General features: G+C 41.6%; 1 protein-coding gene across 3 annotated transcripts in view; it reads right to left on the reverse strand.

Moving 5' to 3' along the window:
- Positions 1–615: 615 nt before the first annotated feature.
- Positions 616–26,808, reverse strand: part of TTC3 (tetratricopeptide repeat domain 3) — a 120,068-nt gene continuing 93,875 nt past the window's right edge. For all 3 annotated transcript variants that reach the window (XM_077995759.1, XM_015132904.3, XM_077995760.1), the window contains 11 exons: positions 22,015–22,154; positions 19,126–19,194; positions 17,766–17,862; positions 16,310–16,410; positions 13,557–13,647; positions 12,773–12,874; positions 8,622–8,974; positions 6,987–7,107; positions 6,644–6,787; positions 3,393–3,485; positions 616–2,277 (listed from right to left, as the gene is read on the reverse strand). In XM_077995759.1, the coding sequence (XP_077851885.1) occupies positions 2,203–2,277; positions 3,393–3,485; positions 6,644–6,787; positions 6,987–7,107; positions 8,622–8,974; positions 12,773–12,874; positions 13,557–13,647; positions 16,310–16,410; positions 17,766–17,862; positions 19,126–19,194; positions 22,015–22,154 (1,386 nt within the window). In that variant the 3' untranslated portion in view covers positions 616–2,202. The remainder of the gene's footprint in view (positions 2,278–3,392; positions 3,486–6,643; positions 6,788–6,986; positions 7,108–8,621; positions 8,975–12,772; positions 12,875–13,556; positions 13,648–16,309; positions 16,411–17,765; positions 17,863–19,125; positions 19,195–22,014; positions 22,155–26,808) is intronic.

The following is a 26,808-nucleotide window of genomic DNA, read 5'->3' on the forward strand; positions in this document are numbered from 1 at the left end:
CATAACATAGATTAAGCAGTTCAGCAGGGAAAACTAATCTAAATTCTTAAGGAATAGTCACTGCTTTAAATTAAATGCCATCAGACTAAAAATTTGTACTGATAATACTTTGAATACACTTGAATAAACAGAAGACAGATTGTGAAAATGCGCTGTCTTCAAACTCGAGTGCTCAGCACACCCAGAAGCCCCCCTAAAGAGGAAACCCCATCGACAGCCTCAGCGGCCCATAAATCCACAAATGCCTCAAAAAAAAAAAAAAAAAAAAAAAAAAAAAAACAAGGAATACAGTTTATCTTCAACATCTTTGTATGTATTCACATGAAAACTCCCTTAATGTGGCCGTAAGAAGTAAACTCTATCGTCTGTGTGTGAATGCCATTCACACATTGAAGCAGTCGATCTTATGCAGGCACAAAGGAAAGTTCTGGCCCAGGCCCTAAAACGCCCTGAGATCCCTGGTCAGACTCCTCAGACACAGCGTGGTGTGGCTGTTCTTTCCTGATGAAAGCACTCTTAAAATGTTAGCATTACATACATGTCCTAAGTTTTCCAGGAGAATGCATTTTTTAAATTATCTAAGAAAGAATGGACAAGAATGACAGTGAACTTCTCGTTTTAGAATGTTCTTTATTCTGACAGTTGTTGGACAAATATAAGGCATGTTCACAAGTATCTGAAGTTATATACAAAACACACTCATTGGACGATGTTCCTCTTCTCCTTTTGTACTTGCTGCTGCACACTGATCCTTATGCATGTTAACACCCATAGCGCTCAATTCTTACGAATATGCGGACAATGTTTTGGGGGCCACCATGGAGAATGTTTCAAACTAGGGCATGAGCTTCTATGAACTAAGTCACTAAGACATCAGAACTCATGGTGAATAAAGGCAGAGGAAGGTGACCAAATCAGCTCACAAACTCATGACTCCAAGTATCCAGTGGAACAAAGAACACATTGAAAAACATTTTTTGATCCTTCATGTTGGATAGAAATGGAATGTGTCCAGAATTCATGGTTCTATATTTACCACTGTATAAAACTCACAAAACAGTATCTAATTTTTCATGGTTTCTAATGCAGTTACAGTTTTGTTTTAGGCCACAGTATAAGACTGCATGCATACTTTACACAAATGTCAAACACAGAGCGACTGTAACACAGACACCTCAGGGTTGTCTAAAGACACAGCTTCTCTTTTTGCGGTGGGGTGGGGAAGGAGAAGGGTGGTGGCCGTTTCCACACACAGCCTGTTGTGTGCTCAGCACGGCTGGATGTGGATCCCAAGCACTTGCTGGCTGACTCATGAAAGAGGACAGAAGCTGCTGAGGAGGGCAGCAGAGTTCAAAGAGCAGGCTCCAACCGGGGGCTGGGGTGATGGACACACAGCCTCCATTCCAGGGGGAAAAAGTCTTAGTCGATACTAATCAAAAAGTGTTAATGATTTTTGAAAATCAGATTACATCTATAAAAGATGAAAAGTAAACACTTAAAACAATCTATCGGAGGAACATAAAATAATAAAAAAATCAAATGCAGATGGGATTTCACAAAGAGGAGATTTGAATCTTTTGGTCTAAATCAGCCAATATTTTAACATTAACTATAAATTATTAAAATGTAGTTTGCTTATGCCCATTCTTAAAATGCAGAATCTTTGAAGAAAAATATAGGCATATTTTCAGGAATACAGACTCTTGTAAAAAATTTAAAAAGTCAGTATCATCTCTCTTGCGGAGCTACTAGAAAAGGTTTTTCAAAAACAAAAGGGGAACAAACGTGGGGTGCTTGGACATGTTAAGAATTCTTATCACTAGAATACTGCTTCGAGGCACTCACAGTACTTTCCAAAAGAAGCCACCCACCTCAAAGAGCCCTGCGCAGCCCCAGCGACCCACGAGTGTGGTAGCCGTCATTTTATTAGCCACTGCTTGGCCATCATCAAAGTATTCACTCAGAGTGGGGAAATTACTTAATCTCAACGATATTAACGATTTCCATGTATTTAGCTTTGTGACACACAATGCACAAGGGTCTTCAAATGTTTGTTTTTTACACCAGTGGTGGCAGGAAATTGTCATTCTTCCGATTCAACACCAGTACTGGTGGATGACGCTTTAGTGAAGTGTGACTACCTAGAGGAGCAGGAAGGCGGCTCCTGATTCTCACCGGGCCAGCCTCTTCCAGAAGTGCAGGCTACTCTTCTGACAGGAGATCACGACCCTGGCAGGCCGGGCAAGTGCTCTGCCCTTTAAGCCACTGCTTAAAGCACTGAAAAGGAGAAAACAAAATCAGAAGATGCCTTCAGGACCACGAGGAAGCCTAGCTCCCCTGTGCTGCTGGGCTCCTTGGCAGGCGTAGCTCACTTGCCCTTGGTCTCTTGGGCCTGGAGCTGCCCAATACTCAGGGACACCAATGCCCGCTCCGGCCAGAGTGTGGACGAAGCCCCAGGTGCAAACCATCCCACCTCAGGGTCAGATCCTGAGTGCCGGGCCTCCAACCTGGCCTCAGGGGGTGGCCTTGCCCTAAGCCCCGGTTCCAGTCTCGGCTCTTCCACTTCAGCTGCGCCAAATTCCAGAGCCTGGCATTCTCGACCCTATGACCCAATCACTCATTCTTAGCCCATCCCTTGGCCTGGCCTTGGCCCTTGGCTCTGGAACAGCCCTCCAGCCCGCATGCCATACTCCTGCTGCTGCTGCCCACACTGCAGAGGCTGTGGACAGCCAGCCGGCCCAGACATAAGACCCTGTACCCAAAGGAGGCACACCACACCAAAGAGACTCGGCAAGTGGTCTCAACTCCTTTCGGTGAGAATGCTGTATTGATCCCATTTCAAGGGATTAGTAAATCCCCATGGCAGAGACCTGATCTGTTCTAACCCAGCAGCAGGGGTGCACACAAATGCTCACGGTACCTAGAACACCATGATAGTTCACACACAGATCCCAGAATGGTACAAGCAGGACTGTCCCCAGGTCAGGCAGAAGGGACACAGCTAGGTTTAGTTTTTCTCCTCTAAAATGTTAAATTGACTTTATATACTACACTGAGTCAAAAAAATGGTTTCACTGTTTCTCCATTTAGTCAGGTGTGTAAGAAATCACCTTTCAAGGAACCAATACTGCTTTGAATCTCAGCAACAACAAGTGGCTGGAGCTGCCATTCCCCTCTCCCCACACGGGATGGGAAGGACAGTCTGCGGAGCTGCCCCTCCGGCAGCGCTAGTGTGTGGACAGGGAGGCACTGAACAATGACATGGGAGGTTTGCAAAGAAAATGGTTTGACAGAAAATAAACACTGATGACTAGAAAACAATTCCTTTCTTATTTTGAAAATACTTGATGGTCCCAATGCATGCTGTAAGGATGGCCAAAAAGAGCTCTTACCCCTTTGTGATACTTGTGCCCACATTTGAGCACACACACGTTTTTTGATTTGAACACCTCGTGGCATATTTCACAGGAACTTGCACCCGGTGCCTGTGGAAACAAACACACCTGAATAATAAAGAATAACGACAGCTGTTTTTATGACAAGAGTTCTTCCTTCAAACATCTTCTGCCACAAAGGGTGGCAAATTACTCACAATTACAGCTAAACAGTCTGAGGAAACAACTTATTTTTTAATAGCATTTCTTAAGAAAAAATATAAAAATACAAAAAGAAAAGTATACTTTTAAAGCTCTAATTGCCTCAGAGAAAAAACTTTTATGTGGCTAAAAGATTCTCAGGTGAAGATTACCATACTTAAAGTACAGTACGGGATAATCACATGGCATGGTGTGAATTAATCATTCATCTAATCGTCTAACAGTTGAGGGTGGTAAATTCCAACACATCCACACAATGGGCTATTGTGTAGCCAAAAGGGAAATCATGACGGAAGCCCATAATCCCTGACATAGAAAGCTGGCCCCAAAAGCCTGCTGAATGAAAGCGGCTAGCAAGACAGCATGTTATCATATATAACTCACTTTTTAATAAAGAGGCTGCGTGTATACATACATGCCTAGACAGAGTTAACAGTGGTTGCCTCAGGGTAAGGGAGATTTAATCTTTTTCTTTACAATTTTCTAGTTTCTATGAGCATGGATTACTTGTGCAAATCAAAACAAAACAAACGGATGGCTCATCCGGCAAACATCCATGGGCAGGGACGGTGTGGGGTGCTGGACGCAGAGATGAATGGAGGGCTCCGGCCTCAGCAGCTCACAGTCTGGTGAGCACAGACAGTGCTTTCGATGTGAGAGCAGACCGGAGTGTCGCCTGGGACTCCAAGCACAGTTCTCACAGCACTTACCCTATACTGCATCATTAACTTCTATTCTAACTCACTGCCTCTTAACTCTGAGCACCTTGAAGGCACAAAATGAGTCCCATCTGGGTCCTTAGCAGGTGGTGGAAAACCTAGCCCAAACTCATGCTCTAAAAACCCCGGCTGAGGGAGCGGGCAAATGTGGGCAGCCCTGGCAGTGGGATCAAGTTCAGGGAGTAGTACTGGGCGCACCACCCGAGGACTGAAAAGACCTTGAACTGCTGTCCAGGGTTTTGCTGTCTCTCCCAAGGCATGACTTGGCCCAGGAGGAGATGGGACAGATGCTGCAGAAGGAGGATTCATGCCCCTCCACTGCTGCCCATGACTCGAGGGTCAGGGAAGAAGAGGAAGTGCCAGACCGGGGAAGAGCCAGTGAAGGCCTCTCCAATGCCCAGTGCAAAGCTCGGAGCCAGGTTTAGTTTGAAAAAAACATACATTTAACTTGACAGTTTTCTGTTTCCTAGAAAAGATGGGCACAGTATACTTCTAAGTAAAAGAAAAAAAGGACAACCACAATTAAAAAAAAATGGAAAACAACCAAAAAATCCAGCCCCTCAGAGAACAAAGTATGACTAGCATATTCAGTTTTGACTAATTCACATATAAATGTTCAAGAGTTTAGAAAAATATATATCAAAGTGGTAATACTGATTACAGGGTGGGTTTTTAAATGCCTTTTTTATTTGTTATTTTCTATTGTATGTAATACTTTGTAATTTAAAAATTAATACTTTTAGCAAACTATGGTTATCAAATTAGGTCCCAGCTTGAATACATTTTTTCTTTCTCATACACTTTGGTGAAGTTTCAGTAAGTCAGCTTTTATATCTTCATTACTACAAACATCCATCATGAAGCAAAAAGGGAACTCTTCTCCTGGAGATCACGGTCTACCTTGGGGTGGGTGTGGCCACACAACACATTGACTTGTGTGCATGCACACCCACACGTGTGACTGGGAATTCTGCCTGGGTGAAGAACCACAGTGCATGTGACCCATCAGGGAAATCCCCGGGAGAGGAGGGACTCTAGCCAGGTCTTGCAGGAATGCCCTACATGCTCAGAAGCTCCCTCACTTGGGTGTGGGTGGGGCCGAGACCCTCTGGAGCTGAGTGTATGCGGTGTGGAAAGTTTCCAAAGGGTAGTGGAAAGTGAAAACGTATGGGAGGAATAAAAACCTAAGTTTACAAAAGACTCAATGCCAACTCAAGTTAGCAAACCAGTACTCTCTGTGCAATCTCCTACCGCTGGCTTCCTGCTGAGAAGAGTATGGGGCCTGTAACTCTCCTCCTGTGGATGTTGGTTATACTCTGACACCAGAGATGGACAAAAAGAAAAATTCTGGTGTCTGCTTGACACCAGAATTCCATCTGGAGCCCCCGGCCCCGAGCCACACAGGTGAGAGGCCCTCTTGCAGCCACCCCTGAGGTCCCTACTGCATGGTTCCAACGTCAGCCAGTCCCAGCGGTGAGGATGAGAGAATTACACAGGGCACACACAAGTTGAAAGGCCCACTCTGAGCTACCTCCGGTCTTCAAGCAGTCAAGTGAACGCTAGCAAGCTATGTGAGCGCTCTGTGCCTCAATTTCCTTATTATAAGTTAAAATAATTATATTGCCTTATCAATTCAGATCATAGACATTATAGTATTTTATGAAATGTTCTATGTAAATGTAAACATTCTTACTGTGTAAAAGGAAAATAAACAACTTAAATCACTACACAGAATTGCAGGCAAGTGTAGCCCTTTCCAGTGTCCCTTCTCAGGCACTAGAGGAAGAGGCCAAGGACAGCAAGTAGGCTCTCTGGAGCACACAGCTGACCCAGTCATCCTACAGCAGCATTTGATCCAGGCCACAGCCTGGGCAAGCAGCGGGACGTGGGCTCATTGCTAATAAGTGATGGAACCGATCTGTGCAATTCCAAAGCCATGGTTACACATAAGAAAATTATTCAAAAATTATTTCCCCAACTGTTCAAAATACCACACTGGATGTACAAAGTTCATGTATTTGACCATCTGCAGCAAAACAAGAGCAAGAGAGAGAGAACCCAGATCCCCCACAGTGGTCAGAACCCTTGTCACTCATGTGCAGCAGCTTCTCTCCATGCTGGGCACCCAAGGTGTCAGTCAGAGCAGAGACCATGACCTCGGCCATTCACTGACTGCTCTAACTGGACACATTCAAGTACACTGAAATTCAGTTTCTAATGTTAGGATCAAATTAATTAGGTCTAGAAATGAATGGGGCTAAATCATGGATTAAAAATTGTTTGCTGCTTGTTTTTCATTAAAAAACAAAACTATACATTTATACATACAGCCCTCACAGGGACATCTTCTGCCTTCTGCCCCTTGGTTTTGGGTGATGGTGCAACAACCGCCGAGGGGGGGCCCTGGGAGGACCTGGCCACGGGGGCGGCAGAGCTGGGCTCATAAGTCCTCTTGTCCTTTCCTGGGTTTGGCTGCGAAGATAACAGGGGTGTGGGGCGGGGCGGGGCGGGGGGACAAGAGGGAAGCAAAGTTCAGTTATCCAACAACTTGACCATCTTCTGTCTTTAGTACGTTGCTCTCTAGGTTTTGGTTTGAAGCTTTTTTTTTTTTTTAACATTTCTCATATTTTATAAATAAATAAGGATGAAGTGGAACATCTGGATAAAATACCTTTTTCTGTCCGTCTAGAATGTGTTCTGTCACTCTTTGGACAATTTCATCAATACTCAATCCTGAGAGTGAGTTCTTGTTTTTGCTTCGCACTTTTTTAATAAAACCAGCAAGCTCGGTGCTGAAAGGGAGAGTGAATGTTAAGTGACAACAGAAAGTTCCCTACTGCTAAGCAATATTACACGCCAATATTAATCCAACAGCCCAACCCAAAGACACAAAGACAAATGCACACAAAATTAATTTGAAGACCACTAATAACCACCATAACTGTATCTAAAAAGCAGAGCTATTTTTTTTGTTTTGAGACACAGTCTCACTCTGTCACCCAGGCTAGAGTGCAGTGGCACAATCCCTGCTCACCGCAACCTCCGTCTCTTGGGTTCAAGCGAGTTTTGTATTTTTTTTTAAGAAAAGATGGGGTTTCACCATGTTGGCCAGGCTGGTCCCGAAGTCCTGACCTCAGGTGATCCATCTGCCTCGGCCTGGCGTGAGCCACCTCGCCTGCTGGCTAATCATATTTTAACTGCTCCACTGTTTACAAATTTCAGTTCTGAAGCTTCTAATTAACACTGTCTCAGAAACTGAAATAATAGGGCAGATGCCAAAGGTCATTCCTGAGCGCAGAGTCCTTTGTTCCGAGCTGCACTTCAGAGACACTGCCTCTATGTCATCATCTCTCACAGCTGAGACAAGAGGCAACTCTGCCCCCCTCGCACCAACCTGAACAGCAGAAACTAGAGGTGGAGGCAGAAATGCTACTGAAGAGCCTGCCATCATCCCAACCCTATTTACAGCTCTTGTTCACTCAGTTAAGGGCAGCTTTTTCCCACATTCACAAGGACCCCTTGTTAACATGTCCACATGCCCCATTCACTATGGAATTCCGTCCAGTCTTCAACCTCACACTCTAACAAATCAGAGGTCTTATCTAACAGGGTAAAAGTTGCTACTGCCTTCTTTGCTAAATGTAATTTTGTCCCCCCAAATGATGCAAAATTATTGTTTTGCAGTTCATTTATTGATTCTATAACACTAGTTTTAGACAATGCTATTGGTCTCATCAAAATCTTAGCAAATTGTCATGGGTTCTGATGAGTGTTAATTACCCAGTGGTCAATGTTTTCAATTTACATATGCACATTAAAAAATTTATTTGAGGTTAGGTGTGGTGTCTCATGCCTGTAACCCCAGCACTTTGGGAGGCCAAGGCGGGTGAATCACTTGAGGTCAGGAGTTTGAGACCAGCCTGGCCAACATGGTAAAACCCCACCTGTACTAAAAATATAAAAATTAGTCAGGCTTAGTGGTGCATGCCTATAATCCCAGCTTCTCAGGAGGCTGAGGCAGGAGAATCACTTGAACCCGTGAGGGAGAGGTTGCAGGGAGCCGAGATCATGCCATAGCACTCCAGCCTAGGCGACAGAGTGAGACTCTGTCTCAAAAAGAAAAAAAAAAAACCACCAATTTATTTGAAAATACTTATCTCTATATTTACAAAAAGAAAGAAATGTAGCACCTGAGCAAAACAATTATGCAACCCTTTTCATGTTAACACCTAATTGATTGTATCTGATCAGGAAACCTCAGTTCGATAAAGTACTGAACACAGTCACAGACATTTTCTGTTCATACCTGTTGTAACACGGGAATACCACTGACAGGTGCTCAATAATACTATTGAACGGCTTTTTTGGAGACTGACTTGAACGCGCAGCACGTCCTGGAAGAACAGGCTGCTTCCGATCAGCCACAGGGCTTCGTTCTGGCAGAGCTGCCCTTTTTGGCCCTGGCAGCTGAGCGGCTTCAGGCTGACCAGGGGGTGGCCCTGGCAACAGCGCAGAAGGAGCCTCCCCTGGGGAATCGCCGTCAGAGAACACACTGGGATCCCTGTGAAGTGCTGCGTGGTTTCCAGTCATGTCGCTTGCAGAAGTCACAAGCCCTTCGTCATCGTGGCCTGAAGACTCAGGGAGTAACTCGGGATGAACCTGTGAGGAACACACCACACCAGGATTACTTAGGGCTTCCCTTGAATTAAGAGGACGAAACGCCCAAGGGCAAAGGTCGATGAATAAATACAATAATGCAGCCCAGAGGCTCCGTGCACAGGAAACCTGATACCATGAATTAAATATTTTCGTTTTAAAAGAATTCTTGATAATAACTTGTTAGTTATTAGAACAAGAGTAGGAGGGTTCAGACTTCTAAATAATTATCTCTGTAAGTCACTGTTTTCTCTGTAAGATGAGACCATTTCGCCTGCCTACTGGCCCTCCTTCAGCCTCTACCTGGTTACACTTCTCCCCTTCCGAGCTAAACCCTGTAGCTGACAGATGCAACATCACGGCCACCACACTCCCCAGAGCTGTCTCCATCCCAGCGGGCTGCCTCCTCTTCCCTGCCCTCTCTCTTGGCAGCTCTCAGGCCTTCGTCCACACCTGCAGTGCTGACGCTCCTCCCCATGCAGCTGCCTGAGGCCGAATCTTTTTAAAAGTGTGCAGTCTAGAATATTAAGTTTGCAGTCTAGAATATTTTCCTGAGATCCAAATCTGCAAATCCACTTGGGTGATTCCAAGACAACTCAAAGTCAATGTGTTGGAAACCAGCCTCAGGCAGCCTCCCTAGTCCTGCTCTTCCCCTAGTACTCCAGGATGGAAGCCCAAGACTCACCCTCGACTTCCACATGGACACATGGGGCCTAGTCTCCTGAGCAGCATGGCGCCTGTAAATGTACCCCTAATCACCTCTCACATCTGTTCTCTTCCCTCCACCCCCACTGCCACGCCCCATCCAGGACAGGATGATGGCAATAAGCTGATAATCGAACAACTGGAAATCACTCAAGCCCCTCCCCAACACTCCCCCACATTAGTGGCAAGCTCATCTTCAAAAAGCACAGTAGCTCCCTGTAATCCTCAGGGATACATTCTGAGACCCCCAGTGAATGCTTGAGGTCGCAAAGAGTACTGAACCCTATGTATACTATGCACGCATTTCTTTTTCCTTCTTCACAATTTCATGGGTAGATTTGTTCTGACCGTAGATCTTAGCAACCTTAGGATACGATCTTTTCTCTTTCCTTATTAGTTTGAGAACTTTCAGCTTTTCACTTAAAGGAAGCACTATATTGCTTCTCTATGGCATATCTGAATGACCAGCATCATTACTCCCATGCTTTGGGGCCATTATGAAGTAAAATAGGGGTGACTTGGACACAGGCACTGGGGTAACGCGAGAAGTTCATCTGGTCACCAAATCAGCTTCTAAGTCGCTCACGGGCAGCGAGTAGCAACAGCATGAAAACACTGGACAAAGGGAGGAGGCACATCCCTGGTGTCACCATGTGAGAATCCAGATTTCATCATGCTACTCAAAACAGTGCGCAATTTAAAACTTACAAAGTACGTATTTCTGGAATTTTCCATTGAGTATTTTCTAACTGCGGTTGACTGCAGATAACTGAACCCACGGAAAGCAAAGCCATGAAGGAGGGACTCCTGTTCTGCTGCTGTTCCCTCATTTGAGACCTATCCTGTCTGGTCTAATGAAGCTAGAAGTGTCCAAACTGCTGTAACACAGCTTATAGAAGAAGGCTCCCTTGGCTCTGCCCCTGCGTCATACTGGGCTTCTATTACAGCATGAAAGGAGTGTATTCTCTCTCTTTCTAGGCTCCAGGTGCACTGCGTGTTCCATCTGGAACTCTGACCGTCCAAACACACCCCTCCCACTCCTTTGTCTGGTAAGTTCCTATTGCAGATCTCTGTCTCTGAGAGACTTCCAACTGGGAATCTTCCACTGAGGCCACACCTCTAGATTAGGTTAGTGGCCCCTAATTCACGCTGCTCCAGCATTCTGCCATGGGAAACCTCACTCTGCTGCAGGTAATGATGGGTTTAAAGTCTGTCTTTCCCCAAGTCCATGTGCACTTTGAGGGCACAGCCCACAATCTTTATCACCACTAATCACCCAATGAATGAATGAGGGAGAAATGAGATACACAAATAATTTTTAGGCACATTTATTACTAAAGCTCCTGGCACAATAAGAGTTCCCAGATTTTGGGATATGAAAATTCTTTTGAGTATTTATAAAATAACATAAGCTAGGATTACAAACTAATAGTAAAACATCCTATTGAGAGCCAACGTTTTCTCTATATATATCAGTTGTTATACAAACTTAGAAAAACGATAAATGATAAGTGCCCTTTAGTGTAATTCTTTTTTTTTTTTTTTTTTTTTTTTTTTTTTGAGACGGAGTCTCGCTCTGTCACCCGGGCTGGAGTGCAGTGGCCGGATCTCAGCTCACTACAAGCTCCGCCTCCCGGGTTTACGCCATTCTCCTGCCTCAGCCTCCCGAATAGCTGGGACTACAGGCGCCCGCCAACTCACCCGGCTAGTTTTTTTGTATTTTTTAGTAGAGACGGGGTTTCACCGTGTTAGCCAGGATGGTCTCGATCTCCTGACCTCGTGATCCACCCGTCTCGGCCTCCCAAAGTGCTGGGATTACAGGCTTGAGCCACCGCGCCCGGCCGCCCTTTAGTGTAATTCTAACTAAAATTGCACATTCAGTGGAGAGAAAAAAACTGGATCTCAACAGAATATTTTACTCAGTTCAGGGTGGTCACACTTTTTCCACACTTAATTTTTTTTTTTTTCCAGATGAATTCACAGTAAGTTTGGATGTTTACTGTGCAAGGTACTAGCGGGAAAGAGACATTCAAGGCCAGGCTGAGATCTAATGCATGTGAGAGAAGGGCCACAGTGGGAGGCCAAAAGAGGGCAGCCTCTGATGGGGTTTCAGGGGAAGGCAGGATGCAGAGCGGGGACGGTGTTCCAGGCTGGGAACAGCCCAGGCAAAGATCTGGCAATAGTGAGAGGGTGCAAGTCAGTACTGGGAGAGAGTCTCCTCTGTCTTTAGGAACTAGAAGATTTCACTGTCCTGTCACAACATTCTGGAACTTGTATCTTTCAACTCTCACATATAGTCCTCCTTTAATTTTTTCTTTTTTACCTAAGTTTTCTCACAAGATCTAACTTTAAATTCCTATGGTCTGATCTCCTCTGGGCCTAATTCATTTCAATTTAGTATTTACTAAGCATCTATCTGTGTCTAAATCTAAGAAATGTGGGTTTAGCCATATTGTAAAGTCCACAAAATGCAATTAATGCTTTTCTTTTCTGTGCTGTGCATATTAAAATAAAAAGACAAGATTATTCACTGTTATTCACAAGATTTGGCAAATACCTCAAACAAGTAGTAAAATATGATGTGCCAGACCAACAAAGCCCTGTATGTCTCAGGCATAGCAACTTTTATTCTGTATTTGAGGAGGAAACCTCTTAATTTTTAGATTTTGGTCTTATGTCCCAAATATCTAGGAATAAGATATTCCTGAGGTGGTGATAGGGTCCTGCTTGAATCACAGGCACCTGCTACTCGTGGATTATTCATTCAAAGTCAAGAATACATATATAACACACACACACAGAAAAGATAGAAGACAGGCCAAGGTACAGAAGAGTGATAGAAATGCAGCAATGGTGTATTCACCTCAGTCTATTCCTCATACAGATGCAGAAAGACTGATCTATTTTATGTAAGAATGTTATAAAACTTAAAAGGTTCATCAGTAGCACCAATAATGAAACATGAAGGCAATTATTAACCAATCTCATCCTCACTCCCAGGGAACAACAACAAATAACTACTTTGGCTAGTTAACAAATGAATTATGGTTGTTTTTTTTTTTTTTTTTTTTTTTAAAAAAGATGTGCTAGACTTACCGTGTTACAGGCAGGAAATGAAAGCTCGGAAATCTGCACTTTAGAAAGTTCACTGAGACGAGAACCATTTTTAATTGCCTTAATTTGTTCTTCAAACTGAGACTGTGAGTAGAAAGTAAAGTGTGGGAAAACCAAAATTGTCAATTAATACTTTGTTTCTTCCTATACGTTATAAATGAAACATAACTGTCTTGTAAGGAAATTCAAAATAAGACCTCATTAATCCAAATGCTCCAAAGCCTTTTCAAACATAACTCCTCTAATCTTACCAATCAAGGCAGAGGTCAAGATGGTTAATTAAGACAATACAATTACTTTCGGCTGGGCACGGTGGCTCACGCCTGTAATCCCAGCACTTTGGGAGGCCGAGGCCGGCAGATCACCTGAGGTCAGGAGTTGGAGACCAGCCTGACCAACATGGAGAAACCCTGTCTCTACTAAAAAGCAAAATTAGCCAGGCATGGTGGTGCATGCCTGTAATCCCAGCTACTTCAGGGGCTGAGGCAGGAGAATCACTTGAACCTGGGAAGTGGAGGTTGCAGTGAGCCAAGATCACACCATGGCACTCCAGCCTGGGCAACAAGAGTGAAACTCCGTCTCAAAACAAATTATAAAAAATAACAAAACCATTGCTTCCATGAAAAGCTCATAATACTTTCAACAAAAAAATATTATTGACAATAATAGATAAAAAAGAAATAGTTTCAATATGACACTAGCCTCCTGAGAATTATAACTATCATAAAGATTTTGATGGTATTAAACGATGTTTTTTACAACTTACCTTTGCTTTCTCAATTTCTTTTGTAACATTAGAAAGAAACAGTTCCCATGAACATATATCAGACTCCATGTCAGGATATGCTGCAGGATCACTGAAAAAGTATAATATAAAACTGCTTTAGAAATCTAAAAAATTAAAAGCACTTACGGTCAAATAAACATCTAAACATGAGAGAAAGATACATTTAACATGATCACATACACACAAAAAAACCCAACTATTTTTAAAGATTGCTTATCTTGTAAATTTGCCACTAGAGACACTTTAGAAAATTTTAATTATTAATATAACAAAAACTCTAAAATTGAAGGGCAGAGGGAAAGTAAGTCTCCTGAATTTTAAGTTCTTTTCCCAAATTTAAAAGTTTGACCACTCTTCATTTAACATCTTTACGTTTAATATTAAAGCCAGCGTCTGCATTTAAAGATTTTTTAAAAAGGTAGTCTGAAACATTCAAAAGATTCCAATCAAACCCTAATCATTACCTTACTATGAAAATAAAGGATGGGCCTAAGATAAATTTATCATCTTAGCACCTCATGAATCTGGTCTATTGAAAGTGACAGATAAATTGACTACCCCTAATTGAGAAGATCAAAAACACTACCAATCTGTGGGTACGGTAAGACCTCATTATACATCTTGAAGAAAAACCAGAGCATTCTTTTTGAGACGGAGTCATGCACTGTTGCCCAGGCTGGAGTACAGTGGCTCCACCTCCTGCGTTCACGCCATTCTCCTGTCTCAGCCTCCGGAGTAGCTGGGACTACAGGCACAAGCCACCATGCCCAGTTAAATTTTTTGTACTTTTAGTACAGATGGGGTTTCACTGTGTTAGCCAGGATGGTCTTGATCTCCTGACCTCGTGATACGCCCGCCTCGGCCTCCCAAAGTGCTGGGATTACAGGCATGAGCCACCGCGCCTGGCCTCTTTTTACCCCTTTTTACCCCTTTTTACCCCTTTTCTATGTTTCTATACTTTGGTGGAGGAGGCAGAGTTAGCATGGCATCCTGAAGAAAGAATCTTTGTATATTCTATGGTTTGTTGGAAGAGTTGATACTATTAGATGAAATGAGTCTGAGATTATCTTTGTTTCCCAGATGAGCTGCAATGCAGCCTATGGCAGGTGCTTAGTACAGGTGGTTGACCACCACTTGGTCTCAACCTCAGCTGTACTAGTCCTGTATCCTAAATCAGCATATTAGTTTACTTTTAATCAGAAAAGTTTTCTAATGAAAAACATTAAATCTTGAAAATGGGGCCGGGCGTGGTGGTTCACACCTGTAATCCCAGCACTTTGGGAGGCCTAGGCAGGCGCATCACCAGGTCAGGAGTCAGAGACCAGCCTGGCCAACATGGTGAAACCCTGTCTCTACTAAAAATACAAAAATCAGCCTGGTGTGCAGTGGGCGCCTATAATCCCAGCTACTCAGGAGGCAGGAAAATCTTGCAGTGAGCCAAGATCATGCCACCGCACTCCAGCCTGCGTGACAGAGCAAGACTCCAACAAAAAAGAAAGAAAGAAAGAAAGAGGAAATAAGAAAATGAAGAAGAAGAACTATACACTAAAACTGTTTGTCCGTGATTCGCACAATCTCTGGTTCAATGCTGAGGGTTTGAAATTTGAATCAAAAGGCAAGCACCAGGAAGGATCAAAATCCTGGGATTAGAAATGCAAAACCTGTGTATAGAACATGATAAAAGGACTCAATGAAAAGTAATCCCACATAGAGAAGTGCTAAGTATTAGAAGAAGATCCTCTAGAAATCCCAGGCAAGCCTTATCTTAAAAACAAACAAGGCCAGCCCAGCGCAGTGGCTCATGCCTGTAATCCCAGCATTTTGGGAGGCTGAGGTGGGCGGATCACGAGGTCAGGGGATCGAGACCCATCCTGGCTAACATGGTGAAACCTGTCTCTACTAAAAATACAAAAAATTAGCCAGGAGTGGTGGCAGGTGCCTGTAGTCTCAGCTACTTGGGAGGCTGAGGCAGGAGAATGGCGTGAACCCGGGAGGCGGAGCTTGCAGTGAGCCAAGATCGCGCCACTGCACTCCAGCCTGGGTGACAGAGCGAGACTCCGTCTCAAACAAACAAACAAACAAACAGAGGTAGAGATTATGTGGAGAGTTGAAAAAAATTTAACGTGTGAATATACTTTGTAGTAACATTCTCACATGCTGTCATGTAGACTGTTAAGTAATAGTTATTAGGAAAGCAACTTGGCAAAAAATTTTAAAAGACTTGAAAATGTGATCTTCATTCCAAAATTTTACTGCATGGAGATGACTAATAATGTGCATAAAGATTTAACTATAAGGATGCTCACTGCAGGGTGGCTTATATTAACACAAATTCACAAACAACTTCACTGTCCCAGCACAGCAGTGTTTGATAAATCATGACATGTTTCTATGCTCGAATACTACCCAACCTTTCAAAATTAGGTTGGAGAAATGTAATTACCAATATGAAAATAAATTTCCTATATACTATTTAGTAAAAATAATTGACAAATTTTCATTTTTTCAAACACTTCATGTATTCCAAAATAGAAATGCTATATCGCCATTTAGAATTATGAGTGATTTTTATCATTTTTGTTTGTATGTCTTAACTTTTCTACAATTGAACATGTATCAATTATATAACTATTAAAAATAAAACGGTCCTAATACAAAATAATGTTTCTCTCAAATGGTCCTAGCTTTATCTTCTAAATGACGTGCTAAGAACACCCACGAAACTGCATTACCAGCTAATCAGCTCCAGCTTCTTCAGATAGGCTTCTGCTTGTGACTCCATGATCTGTAGCTTATACACTTCACTCTCCTTCCAGTTTTCAAGTACGGATACCTGCCAGTAGATTAGAGGACATACAAGTATTTTACAAATGACAGCCTGAACTATTTTAAAGGTTAAAACTTAAACATTCCAAGCCACTTTCCCATTTCTCCTTTAATGAAGCATGATGACAGAATAACCAGAACTTGATTATATCATAGGTGAATATGAATTAGACTTGAGATTTGAAAACAGAGTAACAAAATGACATTACAAATGCATACCTGCCATGATTCTTTTTGCAGATATGAATAACTGTACATGGTTTTCTGCTTAAGCTATATATAAGCACAGAGCCAGGTTAACTGCATGTGCACACCAGTGTGCATTACCTATGGTCCTGCAGCAGAATAACCCTTAATAAAGGCTGCATCCTCTGCAATAGAAAAGCCTCAGAGAAGCTGTTCTCAGCAAGGGCATCAAAGGCCTTTGGGGTATGCTTTTAAGATTTTAGGCTCTCTGTGGCTTCCCCACAAGCCAACTGGCCATTTTTGTGAGAATCACTGCAGGAAATGTAGAATGGTCTTGTGGTCCAAATGATCCATCAAATAGCCTTTTAATCCAGGTGTCAGTAAACTTGACAGGGCCCACCAGGCAAACCTGCTTACCAAATGGTGGTGTGAATTAAACAAGCTCAGGAGTACGGATGCAGGTGTAGGACCCAGAGAGTATTCATACTTTGGCTCTTTTTCCTTCCCTCTCCTTAGAAGCAGGTGCATAGTCAATTCTTAATTGAAAAGCCTAATGTTTGCAGACTGTATAAACTAAGCCTTTTCTTATTTTACCAGAATAATCACAGACACATATGCCAATAAATATCATTTGTTTCTCAGCTAGAGAAACACAGAGAATCATGTTTCGGGCACTAAATAAAATACAGTCAGATGTCATTATTCTGATTTTCATCTCAGTAGTTTCTCAAACAGTGTACTGACATTGCTATATATTCTTCTAGGGGCGGGAGGAGTGTATTCCTAATACGTGGATTATTTTCAAGTTCCTTTCCAAGTATTGGCAAATATAGTTGGCTACTTCATGGTACATCACTTGATTACATATGATGAAAGTATTCGAAGTGTATAATATAGGAAATGACTGAATTATAATGGTAAATAAGGACAGCAGGTTACAAAATTTGGTGTACACTATGAGTGCATTTAAGTAACAACACAAGCATACCGGTAAAACATTACAAGGCTATAGGCAAGGAAAAAGAGTGGTCGTTTTAGGGAGGATATACTATGGGTGACAGGATATCCTTTATGCACCACACTTTTCAGTAATGTCTGTTATGCCTCATATGTCATTAAAGAAACACAAAAACAAATGACAAATGCCATAGTGGTCACTAAGTGTCATGGACTCACCTCTGCAGCCACAGCTCTCTGATGACTCTCTTCATAATCCTCTTTTCCTTTCTTTATACACTCTTCTATTTTCATTTTCTGATTTGTAAGTGTGTTGCTACAAATATTGAAGGGAAAAACATACCTTCTTGAACAAAATTTCACAGTGAGATGACAAAGGCTTCAGGCTGGATGAACTTTGAAACTGCACCACCATAGCCTCAGCTACATCTTCTAGAGCAGTTTCTCATCTCATATTTTACTACACAACACACAGACTCAAATGTGCTCTGTGCTTTACAAGTGATCAAAGGCAGATATGAAATGGAAGTGCACGTTAGGTGGGCATGCTAAGAATCAGGTGAGGGCACTGTTCCAGTTCACCATTTTATGAGGGTAGGTGGAGTACAATCTGGTGACATTAATAAACTATACAGGCCGGGCACAGTGGCTTAGGCCTGTAATTCCAGAACTTTGGGAGGCCGAGGCAGGTGGATCGCTTGGGCCCAGGAGTTCAAGACCAGCCTGGGCAGCATGGCAAAACCCTGTATCTACAAAAAATACAATGGTGGTGCGTGCCTGTAGTCCCAGCTACTCGGGAGGCTGAGGTGAGAGAACTGCTTGAGCTGGGAGATGGAGTCTGCAGTGAGCCATGACCATGCTACTGCACTCCAGCCTGGGTGACAGAGCAAGAACCCGTCTCAAAAAATAAATAAATACATTTTAAAAATAAGCTTTATAAAACATTCCCTATCCTTTGAGCCAGAAATTGTTTTGACACATATTACAAGGACAGAACCCAAAGGGAAAAAGAAATCTGTACAAAATTATTCAAAAAAGGATAGAAATGTGTATATGAAACAATACTCAGTGAGAAAAGCAGAATACAACTGCTTATCATTGAACATACAGTTACCAGTATGTGAAAACATATTATTTCCATTAGCAAGCAAGGGTTAAAAGGAAACTTTGCATAGAGTCATAATAAAAATTTAATGAACCTATAATTATAGAGCAGTAAGAGCAAACTACCAGCCTACAGTGGAGACGAATATTCCAAGTAACACAAAAGAAAAGTTTTTAAAACATGTTTTTAGTTTCAAGTTAATCCAAAAAAAGTTATTGACAGCAATAAATTCAGTATTTCTATATTGACAATGAGAAATAAATGCAGAAATCTTGTAAAATAAAAATATTTAAATATTCAAAGAATATTTATAAATTAATTTTTTAAATGCAATAGAAATAGACATAAAGAAAATAGAAACATAATTATTTAAAAGAAATAGACAAGCAACAATATATTTCAAAGTCTACTGTGCTTGTACCCCGGCATTATACGTATTAAAATATATTAAAAATAAATTTAAGCTTAATTTGCCTGATTTCAAGGGACTGATCCAGATGTAATTCATGTTCCTTTTCCTTTCCATCATTTTTCTGGGTATACCTATAAAAGCATAATCACCAAATTTTAATTAATGTTGAAAAAAATTTTTTAACAGGACTCCCACACAGTAAATTCTACCCCTATCCTTACAAACATTTCTTGATTTTGTAATATATATATTTTTACATCTTGTTTCCTTTTTAGTATCTTCTAAATAGGAAAATAATTTGAGGTTATTTCCCTTTTGGGAAATTTTCCTTCCAGATCACCTTTTTCTTCACTCTAAGTCATATGCTTACAGGTAAATCACCCTATCTCAGTCTAAGATGTGCAGCTCAAGATGGTTTCAACAGGAGACAGAGAACACAGGTATTGTGGCATCATCATCAGTGTAACCAGTGATTCTTATTGAAAATGAGAAGATGTGGATTCTCATTCAAAATGAAAAAAGACTTCTACTCTTTAAAACAGAACTTAAAAGTCAAAACAAGCATTCATACACACATGCGGGTGCACACACACAAACACACACACTGATAATCCTTCAAAACAAGTGTGTGAATCCCCGATTCTTGAGCCATGCCCTGCACAAGGTGGGTTCTACCTCTTCTTTCATGCTACCGTGAGATACCTTTGCAGTCATCTCTGTTTACTAAAGCCTCTTGTTTCTAATACAAGCCAGTTTAACTATTACTTTACTTCTTTTGTAAAACACTTCCTCCCTCCTCTAAATAGACAAATACTGGGTAACACTCTCCTGGAAGCCCTGCCTTCTTTCATAGCCGCCTGTGGTTTGTGTCACTTTACCAATCACGAGCTCTACATTCTAGTCATTTCTTAATGAATACTAAGTGTGATCAAGAGCACAGAAACATCCAAGAAATCATTTTTCACGTCCTTTGTGCATCTCTGAGAAAGAGATCCAAAAAGTTTAAAGATGTTACTTAAAAATCTAAATAGAAAAATTGAGCTTTAAAGCATTTACATGGAAAATGTAAAAAGCAGGCCAGGTGCAGTGGCTCATGCCTGTAATCCCAGCACTTTGGGAGGCCAAGACAGGTGGATCATCTGAGGTCAGGAGTTCAAGACCAGCCTGGTCAACATGGTGAAACCCCGTCTCTACTTAAAAACAAAAAAAAAAAAAAAGAAAAGAAAAATTAGTCAGGCATGGTGGTGGGCACCTGTAATCCCAGCTACTTGGGAGGCTGAGGCAGGAGAATTGCTTGAACACGGGAGGCAGAGGTTGCAGTGAGCTGAGACTGCACCACTGCACTCCAGGCTGGGTGACAAAAGCAAAAGTCTGTCTCAAAAAAAAAAAAGCAAAAAACTTAGAGAGAAGCCTATGGTTTATCTTTAAATTGTGACAGGAAAGGTAAAGAAATCTATTAATAAAATGGAAAAAAGTCAACAATAAAAAGTTTATTCTTCAGCAGAAATTACCTTTTATGCAAGTACAGAAAAAAAAAAATTTCTTATCATTAACAGCCCCTAGTTACCTTGTCTAGTTTGATAGTATGTCTGAATTGAACATAAAAAGTATGTTAAATATAAGTATTTCCACATTTTTTAGTAACAAAATGACCAAGACTGGTCAGGCTCAAATATTAGAGATAAAAACCTTTACAGACATTATCGTTTCCATAAGTGTGTTCTACTAGTGAAGCTACTTTGATCATCAACATGACATGACACAGGGAGTGACAATTCTGAGGCAGTGCTTTACTCTTCCTCATTGTTTGAGGACTGCCTAAAAACTGCCTAAATGCAATGCCAGCAAGACTTGTAATGAAAGTCATCTGATCATATGGCACGCGGCATGGAAAAATACAAAAGCCTTTGAAAGGTGAGTGTGTAGCGTGGCCCCCCAACGAACCCGGCCTCCCATTATTCATGCCCTTGAATCTTGACCAAGCCTATGACTTGTTTTAAGCAATAAAAGGTAGCAGAGATGATGCTGTGACAGTTCTGGGCCTGAACTTTCAGGAGGCCTAGTGGCTTCCACTTCTGCACCATTTGAAGTCCTCAGCCACCACGTAAGAAGTCTGGCTATCATAATAGAGATCACATGGAAAGACCACATAAATCAAAATCACAGAGCGGCTACACAGAGAGAAAGTGAGACCAAGCCACCCCAGCATCCCAGCTGAGGCCAGCCCCAGTCATCACCCAGCTAAATTCAGCCACACGAGGACTCCTGGCAAGACCAGCAGAAGAATGGCCCAGCTGAACTCAGCCCAGATTGCAGGACCATGAGCAAATACAATGGCTGCTAACCAAGACACTGACTTTTGGGTGTTTGCTTACACAGTGGTAGAAAACAAGCTGAAGAATTTGACCTATCACTGTTTAGAGCAGAGGGAGGTTAGGAACGGATCATAGAGAATCTTAAAACACACTTTTCGTCCACCTGACAATCATTCCTAGGATCTGTGCATGTTATCAAATTTTTCACACTACAAGACAAATTTTAATAATTTATAGATTCAGGATAAAAGTAATTATAAATAAAATAATCATCACAGAATCTTACTTTTGAAAGGAATTTTAGATTTTAGACCAGCCCCCATGTTTTGCTGATAAGAAAAAAGAGGGCCAGAGAAAGGGATGGTGTTCAAACCGGAAGGAAGTCAGTTCCTTGGGGATTCTCAGTTCCATGCTACTCTCACTTTCATATAATTTATCTGAAAAAATGTTAAGTTTAGAAAAAAACTTAGGTGAGATAATTACTCAATGAATGCTTTTTAAAATGAGACAAACACAGAAAACAGTAGCTATTCATTTTTACTTGATATAGTTTAAAATTAAATATCAAAATGTGAAAATAACCAAAAGTCACAATTTTTTTAAAATAAAAATTACTGCCTTTCAATCATTACTTACATTTCACTGGCATTTGAAACTTTTTTAATTTTCTTCTTCAGTGATTTTAGTCTTTCTTGGATTTCTTTTTTTTCCTGCTGCCATTTTTTAATTTCTCTTTCCAAATCTTGAAGGAACCAATCTAATTCCGTCTTTGAGATCTAAAAACATTTAGAAAGTACTTAAATAAATGGCAAAATATACTTTTTAACAAAAGAGACTGAAAGGCTAGAATTGTGACGGCATCATAGCTTAAACAATGACTCAAGTTCAGTGGAACAGACACTCCCAAGCTGGTGCCCTGTGGCAGGCTATGCCCCCCAGCCAAGCCTGGGACATCAAGTCACACCAGACAGCCACATCCTACCCACTACGTGCACCTGATTACAGTAAGGCACCCTGAAGAACCACTCTGAGGTGCCCAGAAGTATTCACACTTCACTCTCCAGCCTAAATGATTCTATAATCTACAAGGAGTCTGTACACATGTTTTAGTTGGCAAGGCCAATAGTTTTTGTTTGCTTTTATAAATATAAATGTAATCCTCTTGCTGGTCATTAAAGGCATTAGGGTTGAGATACCTGCCAGAATTTCAGGCAGTGTGACAAAGAGAAATGGAAACCTCTTTGGAGTCAATGCTAGTTACCGTTCCCTTGGAGGGTTTGGTACAGCACCACTTGACACCCAACCCTCTTTGTCAACTTCTTATGTAGTTGCTGGTTTTGAAACTTCTGAATCTACACATTCTCTAAAGGTTTGATGTTTGTTTTGAAGTATCATCTATTCAATGGTAGCAAGGGGTTTGGGTGGGGCACATGCTTATAAATACCAGTCATTTATAAGTAAAACATTCCCTATGTTAATATTTCTAATAATTAATTTAAACGTGAATCAAAGCAATACCTAAAGGAAACAAATATTTTCTAGTTTAAAATCTCACTATTATCAATGACAGCTTAATGAAATCTTAACTTCACATTTGCTTTAGGGAAACTTTTAATTTTTTACTTCCTATCAGATTCCCTATAGTCTGAACTTCCTGCTTAGGCTTAGAGCACGCGTAGGTCACTGAGGAATACAGTTCAGCTATAGAAACTCTAGTTCTTCTCTGTCAAAAAGGACACTAAAGTCAACCTACATGGATTCCATAGGAAATCATGGCCTTCAGGCCAAAAGCTCTATCAATTTAAGAGGCCACTACTCCTTCTTCAGCCTTAGACACCAAGGTTTTCAATGTTTTTTAAAGGCAGATTTGCTAACCAGTCAAGGTCCTTTAAGATTTCTGAATCCTACAGCAGGGATAAGGTTGATTTTGGCACAGGACAACTGTTCTTAGGTGGCAAAAACTGAACAACAGCTCAGTAACATTCCCTTTAACATGGGAACCAGTCCTTCCCACATCTTCTTAGCTGCAACCTTGTTGATCCTGAATTTCTTGAGTCATTGCTGTGACTGAGGTGACCACCATGCCTATTCTACTTAAGAATCCTGTGTTCCACCTGGTTCGGTTCTACCAGGACCAGTGTGAATTTGCATGCCTTGCTGCTGGCAGCCAAGCCAATCTTGTTTCTCACCTATCCTCTGCTCCTATTCTGAGCCAATGATCTCACCTGGGATCCATCCTTTTGGCTGGGAGATTATGTGCAACCACAAGGTTATGCTGAGGCATAAGAACCTAGTTGGCAACAAGTACCTAAGGGAGTTCAAGTATCAAGAAGCACAAAGTATTATAAACACACGCGCACATACACACGAATATAGCTCAGGCAGCGAAAATACTACATGAGTTCATCTTCTGTTTGTACTAACCACTGCTGAATGCCATAGCTGCCTCACAATGCTGAACCGGTTAGCTATCACGAGCTTGTTTCTGACTGCATGGAAGACAGAATGATCTCCTGAACCTTTTTCTTTCAAACTTGGCATAAAACAAACAAATAGGCTATATACAACTGTATCTGCTATATTACAGTTTATTGACATAACTATAAACACTTTCTTTTTCTCAATTAGAAAAAAACTTTATCTTTTTTATTAAACCTCAGTTGTACAAGAGAGGCTCTGGAAGTGATGGCGGACAGAAGGGCCTCACGAAGAGGATGCTGCAGAAACGCCCCACAAGACCAGCACAGAGCCTGGCACTTAAAAGAACATTCAAGAAATATTTGTCACATGAAAGAATGGATAATATCCCCAAGTCCATACTAGCAGTAAATAAAGCAGCAAACTTCACAGAATGTGAGCCTGATGTCCTCTGATGTAGGCTGATAGAGAACATGGAAACACAACTCATTAAATGCAGCTTTTTAGGGGCCAAGCACACATTGTTTGATAAACATTTGCAAAGCTCCTAGTTTGTATACTGAGCTAGGTGCTATCAACCAAAGATAACTTTAAAAACCACCCTTCTGGCCGGGCGCGGTGGCTCAAGCCTGTAATCCCAGCACTTTGGGAGGCCGAGACGGGTGGATCACGGGGTCAGGAGATCGAGACCATCCTGGCTAACCCAGTGAAACCCCATCTCTACTAAAAAAATACAAGAAAACTAGCCGGGCGAGGGGGCGGGCGCCTGTAGTCCCAGCTACTTGGGAGGCTGAGGCAGGAGAATGGCGTGAACCCGGGAGGCGGAGCTTGCAGTGAGCTGAGATCCGGCCACTGCACTCCAGCCTGGGTGACAGAGAGAGACTCCGTCTCAAAAAAAAAAAAAAAAAAAAAAAAAAAAACCACCCTTCTGGGCATGGTAGCATGTGTTTGTAGTCTCAGCTACTCAGGAGTCTGAGGCAGGAGGATCCCTTGAGCCCAGGAGTTCCACCTTGGCAATCTAATGAGACCCCCATTCAAAAAACAAACAAACAAAACAAAACAAAAAACAGTCCTTACTTTCAAGATCACAGTTTGGTAGAGAAAATATGCATAAAAAATAGTTACTATACTATACCATTCGAAAAATTTATTTGAAATGGATCACAAACCTAAATGGGTAAGAAGTGCCCTTGAAGTAGACAGGCGTTTCTTAGCTATGACACCAAAGGCACAAGCAATGAAAGAATATGAGAAATTGGACTTAGTGTACTCAAAGTAAAAACTTTTGTGCTGCAAATGATACCATTAGGAAAGTGAAAAGGCAACCCACAAAATGGAGACGGAAGATACATTTGCAAATATGGAAGATGGAAGTAAATATCTGTAAATCACATATTTGATGAGCAACTTGTATCCAGAATATAGAAAAACTCTTTGTTTTTGTTTTTTTGAGACAGGGTCTTGCTCTGTTGCCCAAACTGCAGTGCAGGGGCAAGATCATGGCTCCCTGCAGCCTGGACTTCCTGGTCTCAAGTGATCCTCCCACCTCAGCCTCCTGAGTAGCGGGAACTACAGGCATGTATCACCATACCTACCTAATTATTTATTTAGTTTTTTAGTTTTTTGTAGCGAGTGAGGGTCTCATCACATCACCCTGACTTGTCTTGAACTCCTGGGCTCAAGCAATTCTCCTGCCTCAGCCTCCCAAAGTGCTGGGATTATAGACGTGAGCCACCATGCCCAGCCCTGTTTTGTTTCTTTTTTTTTTTCCTTTCAAGACAGGGTCTCACTCTGTCGTTGCCCAGGCTGGAGTGCAATGGCATGATCCTGGCTCACTGTAGCCTCAAAACCCCTGGGCTCAAGTGACCCTCTCAGCTCAGCCTCCCAAGTAGCTGGGACCACAGATGCACACCACCATGCCTGGTTAATTTTTAAACTTTTTGTAGAGAAGGGATCTTGCCATGTTGCCCAGGCTGGTCAAACTCCTGGGTTCAAGTGATCTTCCTGCCTTGGTCTCTCAAAGTGCTGGTTTTATATGTGTGAGCCACTGCACCTGGCCCAAAAACTCTTAAAAGTCAACAATAGAAAGACAAACTCAATTCAAAAATGAATAAAGGATCTGAGTAGACATTCCTCCAAAGAAGATATACAAATGGATAATAAGCATATGAAAAGATGCTCAATATCATTAGCCTTTCGGGAAATAAAAATCAAAACCACAATGAGATACCACTCCATACCCACTAGGAGGCCTAAATAAAAAGACAAATGATGATAACTGTCAGTAAGAATGGAGAAACTGGAATCCTCATATACTGCTGGCAGGATGGTTTTGGAACAGGCTCGCAGTTCCTCATATGCTTAAATATGGAATTGCCATATGATCAGCAATTGCACTCCTACACATATATCCAAAAGAAATGAAAACATATGTCCACAGAAAAACCTGTCCATGAATGTTCACAGCAGCATTATTCAGAATAGTGAAAAAGTGGAAAAGAACGCAAATGTCAACTAGTGAATGAATAAAATGTGATATAGTCATACAATAGAATATTATTCCACAGTACAAAGGAATGACATACTGATACATATTAACATAGATGGATGTACATGGATGAACCTTGAAAACACTGTGAGTGAAAGAAGACACTTATAAAAGACTACATGTAACATGATCCATTTATACAAAATGCCCAGAATAGACAAATCCAGAGAGTAAATCAGTGGTTGCAAAGGGCTGGGATGCGGGAGAGAATGGGGAGTGACAGCTAGTGGGTATAAGATTTCTTTTTAGGTTGATGAAAATGGTTGAAACTTAGATTGTGCTACATAGAGCCCTGGGCATATACCAAAAACATTAAACTGTCTATTTTAATGGGTAAATGTTACGCTCTGGTTAATTATATCTCAATAAAGATGTTATAAAATGATAATTACTGTATCACATAGTCATTATTACCACCACTGCATTAACAAAGGCCTGTAGGTAAGCGTGAGGTTGCCATCAAC

Source organism: Macaca mulatta, chromosome 3, assembly GCF_049350105.2.
Source record: "Macaca mulatta isolate MMU2019108-1 chromosome 3, T2T-MMU8v2.0, whole genome shotgun sequence".
Lineage (NCBI taxonomy): Eukaryota > Metazoa > Chordata > Mammalia > Primates > Cercopithecidae > Macaca > Macaca mulatta.